Source organism: Glycine max, chromosome 4 (assembly GCF_000004515.6).
Source record: "Glycine max cultivar Williams 82 chromosome 4, Glycine_max_v4.0, whole genome shotgun sequence".
Taxonomy (NCBI): Eukaryota; Viridiplantae; Streptophyta; class Magnoliopsida; order Fabales; family Fabaceae; genus Glycine; species Glycine max.
The window spans coordinates 39,129,691-39,136,560 of record NC_016091.4 but is presented as its reverse complement, the minus strand read 5'-3'; the positions used below and the strand labels follow the sequence as shown (position 1 = coordinate 39,136,560).

General features: G+C 39.7%; 1 protein-coding gene across 1 annotated transcript; it reads right to left on the bottom strand.

The window, feature by feature from the left end:
* Positions 1 to 5,235: 5,235 nt before the first annotated feature.
* Positions 5,236 to 6,321, bottom strand: LOC112997642 (uncharacterized). The gene is made up of 2 exons (XM_026128120.1): positions 6,267 to 6,321; positions 5,236 to 6,188 (listed from the first exon to the last, which is right to left on the bottom strand). Exons 1-2 carry the CDS (start codon positions 6,319 to 6,321, stop codon positions 5,236 to 5,238), a joined length of 1,008 nt encoding a protein of 335 aa, XP_025983905.1.
* Positions 6,322 to 6,870: the final 549 nt, after the last annotated feature.

Here is a 6,870-nt window from a genome sequence, read left to right as displayed (position 1 = left end):
CTTAGCACGCTAGTGCAATAGCTCTAAACTTGCTTTCTAGAGGTCCCCATTCTTAGCATGTCCATCATGTGCTTAGCGCACCAACCTAAACTAGCACTCCATGGGTCTTCATGCTTAGTATGCCCTTCACATGCTTAGCATGGGTTACCTTTGTGCTTAGCACACCTGACATGTGCTTAATTAGCATAGGTGATCAAACCTGAACCAAAAAACTCATGTGCGTTGAGCACACATTCATTATGCTTAGTACAACCCTTGAACATAAACCTTGAAATTCATCGTGCTTAGCACACATTCACCATGCATAGCATCGACCCTAACCCTTGAACATGAACTCATAAGTCATATGCATTGAGCATGCATCAACATGCTTAGCATAGGCATGTGATCTTTAACTTGCGAGAATCACAAATTCACACTCTTAAGGGTTATCCATGACTTTTAATCAATCCCAAAGAAATCAAGTCTTAATAACTTCTATTACACTTCAAACTATTTAATCTACTTGATAACCCTCTCCCCCAATCATGCAAAATCATCAAAACCCATAAATCTCCAAACTTAGGGTTCAAAGGGGAAAACTAATATATCAAGGGGACGAAGAAGACAAGAAAGAGGGACTCACCTTACAGAATATACAGGGATGAGCTCTATGCCCTGGGTACCTTCAAATTTATTCCCTTCTCCTCTTCCTCCTCTTCCCATTCATTTTATCTATCTTTCTTTCTTTTCTCTTTTTCTTTCTCTAACCATCATTTCCCCTTCCAACTTATAATCGTGTTGAGATGTGTGGGCTAATGGGTCTCTTGCCAATCTTGGGCTAAGAGTTCAATGTGGGTCCTATTACCTTTTATTGTGGGGTCCTATTATTTCAATTAATGGATGGGGAATTAAATCTTTTCTTGTTTGATTCACAAAGGGGAATGGATGGATTTTAAAAAGTAATTTACTTTTATATCCTTATAATATTAAATTTAAAAACATAAGTGGGGATATTTTACTCAATATATCTATTTTTTTTAAATCCCCATTATCCCCCAATATTGAAAGAAAGCAGAGATTGAATGAAAAGGAATTTTGCTTCATTCCATTCCCTTCCCTCCCCTCCTAAATATTGAACTAAGTATGAAAGGTTTAAAAAAAACCCTTCCCTTCCCTCCCTTCCATTTCCTCCAATCAAACATCATGCAAAAGTTTTCACAAAGAACCAAAATAGATGTGAATATACATATTCATATAATAATACGATTTGTGTCTAACAAATGTTGTTACAACTTATTTCTATGACTAATGGAGCATAATTTAGCATTCATTATGATGTGAACCTGAGTAGGAGCGGATCATTTGATACAGGCTACGGAGGTTTGGATGACGCCACTTCCGGTGAAGGAAGATAAGTCAGGGTAGATGCCACAAGGATTACCTTGATAAGTCTAAGATTGGTTCAACAAGGAACTCAGAGAGAAACTCTCACCCAATTTTATCAAATGCCAAAAGTTTCCTTTATTGAAAACAAAAACAAATACTTATAGTGTATCTGAACAAAAAAATAAAAATAGACATGGGCCTTCTAAACAGTTTGGGCCAAAATTACAATAAAAATAAATTATAACTAAAAACTTATTTAACTTGGGCCTTCAAGTTAGTTTGGGCCTTCAGCAACAATTAGTAGTCTTGTTAGTGCCTCTGCCTCTAGGCCTTCATCTTTCTCCACTTGGGCCTTCAATCATCATCAATGGCAGCTATACAAATGACCAGCCTTGTCTCTATGACGTGTTGGGCTTGTTTAAGTCTACCTCTGGTCATGGGCCCTTCAAGTGCTTCATGGTCCTTGCCCTTGGTTATGTCCTCATCACTCCCTCCTTCTTGAAAAGGATTTGTCCTCAAATCCAAGGCCCCTCCATCTGCATCAAAAAGAGATAGATCAGACACATTGAAAGTGGCACTTACATTATACTCACTAGGCAAGTCAATCTTGTAGGCATTGTCGTTGATCTTCTCCAACACTTGGAATGGTCCATCTCCTCTAGGTTGAAGCTTGGACTTCCTGTGTTTTGGGAACCTCTCCTTCCTCAGGTGTACCCAAACCCAATCACCTGGTTCAAGCATGACTTTCTTTCTACTTTTGTTGGCTTGCCTTGCATAGCTCGCATTTTTCTTTTCAATTTGAGCCTTCACTTGCTCATGCAACTTCTTCACATACTCAGTTTTAGCCTGTGCATCCTTATGCTTAAACATAGCAATGTTAGGCATAGGCAACAAATCAAGAGGAGTCAAAGGATTAAATCCATACACTATCTCAAATGGTGAACAATTAGTTGTGCTATGGACAGCCCGATTATAAGCAAACTCAACATGAGGCAAACAGGCTTCCCAAGATTTAAGATTTTTCTTTAAAACATTCCTAAGCAGTGTGCCTAAAGTCCTATTAACTACCTCAGTTTGACCATCAGTTTGTGGGTGACAAGTAGTAGAAAACAACAATTTAGTACCAATCTTACCCCACAAGGTCCTCCAAAAGTGACTAAGGAATTTTGCATCCCTATCACTGATAATGCTCCTTGGTAATCCATGAAGCCGCACTATTTCTTTGAAAAACAAATCAGCCACATGACAAGCGTCATCTACTTTCTTGCAAGGGATGAAGTGTGTCATCTTAGAAAACCTGTCAACAACAACAAACACAGAATCCTTTCCATTCTTGGTTTTGGGCAGCCCCAAAACAAATTCCATAGATATGTCAGTCCAAGGATATTCAGGAACAGGCAAAGGAGTATACAATCCATGAGGTTTAACCTTAGATTTAGCTTGTTTATACACAATGCAATGACCACAAAATTTATGCACATCACGCCTCATATGAGGCCAAAAGAAATGCTTTTGCAGAATTTCCAGGGTCTTTTGAACCCCAAAGTGTCCCATCAACCCCCCCTCATGTGATTCACTCACAAGCAACTCTCTAATGGAACACTTAGGCACACACAATTTATTTGCTTTAAACAAGAATCCATTATGCCTATAGTAACCATTTTCAGAAAACTTTTCACATGCAGCAAAAATTTCAGCAAAGTCCACATCATGCACATACATGTCTTTCAAAGACTCGAGACCAAACAGTTTAGTTTCAAGCATAGCAAGTAAAGCATGTCTCCTAGACAGTGCATCAGCCACTGCATTCCCTTTCCCCTTTTTATGTTTGATGACATATGGAAATTGCTCTAAAAACTCTACCCACTTAGCATGCCTCTTATTAAGCTTTCCTTGGCCTTTTAAGTATTTTAAGGACTCGTGATCACTATGGATGACAAACTCTTTGGGTAATAGGTAATGCTGCCAAGTTTGTAAAGCCCTAACCAAAGCATACAATTCCTTATCATAAGTTGAATAGTTAAGGGCAGCGGCTCCTAACTTTTCACTAAAATAAGCTATCGGATGTCCCTCTTGCAACAAAACAGCCCCAATACCCACATTTGACGCATCACACTCAATTTCAAATGATTTTGCAAAATTAGGCATAGCAAGAATGGGTGCATTAGTTAACCTATGTTTGAGGGCAGCAAAGGCCTCTTCTTGTTTCCTACCCCATTTGAAACCCACATTCTTCTTAACAACTTTAGTTAAAGGTGTAGCCAATGTACTAAAATCCTTAACAAATCTCCTATAGAAACTTGCTAAACCATGAAATCCCCTCACCTCACTCAGGGTCTTAGGTGTTGGCCATTCTTGGATGGCCTTAACCTTTTCCATATCCACCCGTACTCCCTCAGCAATAACAACAAAACCCAAAAACACCACATGATCAGTACAAAAGGAGCACTTTTCTAGGTTGTCATACAATTTTTCTTTCCTAAGCACACTTAAAACAGATTGCAAATGTTGAACATGCAAATCAAGACTAGTGCTATAGATAAGAATATCATCAAAGTACACCACCACAAATTTCCCAATAAATTCCCTTAAAACATGGTTCATCAATCTCATGAAAGTATTAGGTGCATTAGTCAAACCAAATGGCATAACCATCCACTCATACAAACCATATTTTGTTTCAAAGGCAGTTTTCCATTCATCTCCCTCTCTGATTCTAATCTGATTATAGCCACTTTTCAAATCAATTTTAGAAAACACACATGCACCATACAGTTCATCAAGAAGATCATCTAACCTGGGGATTGGGTGCCTATACTTGATGGTGATGTTGTTTATGGCTCTACAATCAGAACACATCCTCCATGAGTTGTCCTTCTTGGGTACTAGAATGACAGGTACAGCGCATGGACTCATACTATCTCTCACCCAACCTTTGCTCAGGAGTTCGGACACTTGCCTTTTGATCTCCTTAGTTTCTTGTGGGTTGCTCCTATAAGCTGGCCGATTGGGCAAGGACGCTCCTGGAATGAGATCAATGTGATGCTCAATTCCCCTCAATGGTGGCAAACCATCTGGTACACTTGCTGGAAACACATCATCAAAATCCTGCAGAAGAGACTAAATACTAGAAGGCAATTTAAATTCATCAATTGGGTTAGCATGCAACATCTGACGTTGAGAAAACAATAAATAAAGGGGTTGTCTCGCACAAAGCACCCTCCTTACCTCCCTTTTTGTTGCTAAATAAAGTTGTTTGCCCTCAAGTGTTTCACTCTTTTTGTTTTCTTTCTTTTCCCTCTCAAGTGTTTCACTCTTTTTCTTTCCTCTCTTTTCCTTCTCAAGTGTCTCACTCTTTTTCCTCTCAAGTGTCTCACTCTTTTTCTTTTCTCTCATTTGTATCTGATCCTCACAAACCTCTTGAGGAGATAACGGTTTGAGAACAATCTTCTTGTCAGCTTGCTTGAAAGAGATTTTGTTGGTGAAGCCATCATGCACTGCCGTGGTATCATACTGCCACGGTCTTCCTAACAGCGCATGGGTCGCTTCCATTGGGACCACATCACACAGCACCTTATCATTATATCTCCCAATGGTGAGACACACCTCAACCTGTTGAGTCACTTTTACCTCTTCATCTTCACTAAGCCATTGAAGTTTGTATGGTCTAGGATGGGGCTTAGTTTCCAAATTCAGTTTGGTCACTAATGTGGAACTTGCAACATTGGTACAACTTCCTCCATCAACAATTAAAGAGCACAACTTACCATTAATTACACACCTGGTGTGAAAAATATTTTCTCTTTGATTGTCATCCAGTGGCTGCATTTGATTTCCCAACAGCCTTCTCACCATCAACATATCACCCTACATAGCTTCCTCCTCATAATCTTCTTCTTCCACTTCTTCTTCACTGATTTCAGACTCACTAGTGATTTCTCCATCAGCCTTCCAGGGTTCTTTAATCCTGGTTGGACATTCAGAAGCAATATGTCCTCTGCCTAAGCACTTGAAACATTTTATATTTCTGGTTCCAATATTGGATGAGGAAGTGGAGGTGTTATGTTTGCTTCCACCTACATTGGACGCTGCTAACTTTCCATGCGGGGATGTGGCTGCAGGTCGGAACAAATTACCTCCCTCCTTCTTGGATCTGTTGGCCCAGTTTTGGTTGTAAGTATTGGGTGAGTTCCTCCTTGTTGCAGTTTTTCTTTTAATTTGCTGTTCAACCCGGAGCGCCCTATGTAACAAGTCATCCAACGCCACATACTCTTGTAATTCAACAACATCTCTGATTTCAGGGTTTAGACCATTCAGGAAACGAGCCATTGTGTCTTCGGAGTCCTCTTCGATGTTGGCCCTCACTAACGCCATTTCCATCTCTTTATAATATTCTTCCACGGTTAAATTCCCTTGGGACAGCCCTTGGAGTTTCTGTCGTATGGTTCTGTTATAGCTAGTGGGCACATACCTTTTTCTCATCACCCTTTTCATCTCAGTCCATGTATCTACCTTTCGACGTTCCTCTCTCAACATTTCTCTCTGGTATTTATGCCACCAAACAAGGGCATAGTCGGAGAATTCAGCTACTGTTAGCTTGACTTTCTGCGCATCAGTGTAGTCATTGCAGGCAAATACGTGCTCAGTCTTCATTTCCCAGTCTAGGTAGGCATCTGGATCACTTCTACCTTTGAAGGGAGGAACATTGAACTTTACTCCCTCAACCCGGTTCTGCCTCGGTCCATCATTACCGCCATTGTTACCTCTATTCCCATCTATATTTCGTCTAGCATTCTGATTGGCTTGGTTCTCCAAAGCTTCTAGTCGTCCATAGACCTCCTCATTGGTACGGTCCAGCAATCATTGCATATGTGCATTCATCGCATCCAGTAACAGACGTTGAGCTCCGTCCAACTGATGATACTCGTCACCACCACCACCTGCTCCAGCCATAATTCAACAGGAAAAAAAATGTGCAATAAAAATTATTAAGGTTTCAGGACCTCACAACACTCTACTCACGTGTTTAACTCTTAGATGGTAGTACACTCGTGTTTAATACTCTCAATAGGCTTTTGTGTAATGTATTCCCTCTTGCCTTTTACCACTCGTGTTTCCTCTTAAGTTCCTGGATGGACCAAATTAGACACACAAGGTAATATAAAATAAAAGGAAAGACAATATAATGATTACAAACAGATTTGATTTGGGATAACAACTTGGACTTGATTTGGATAATAATATATTAGATTGGATTTGGATAACAGATGAGCTTTAATTTGGGTAACAGATAGGATAACAGATAAGATATTAGATAGGATAACAGATAAGATATTAGATAGAACAACAGATATGACAACAGATAGGACAAGTAAACTTCAAATGCTCATAACTTTTGCTACGGTTGTCCGTTTGAGGCCCACTATATATCAAAACGCTCAGAATTCAGAGGAGAATCTAGATAAGGGGATTTGTTCCACGATTTTCTTTCAAAAAAACACC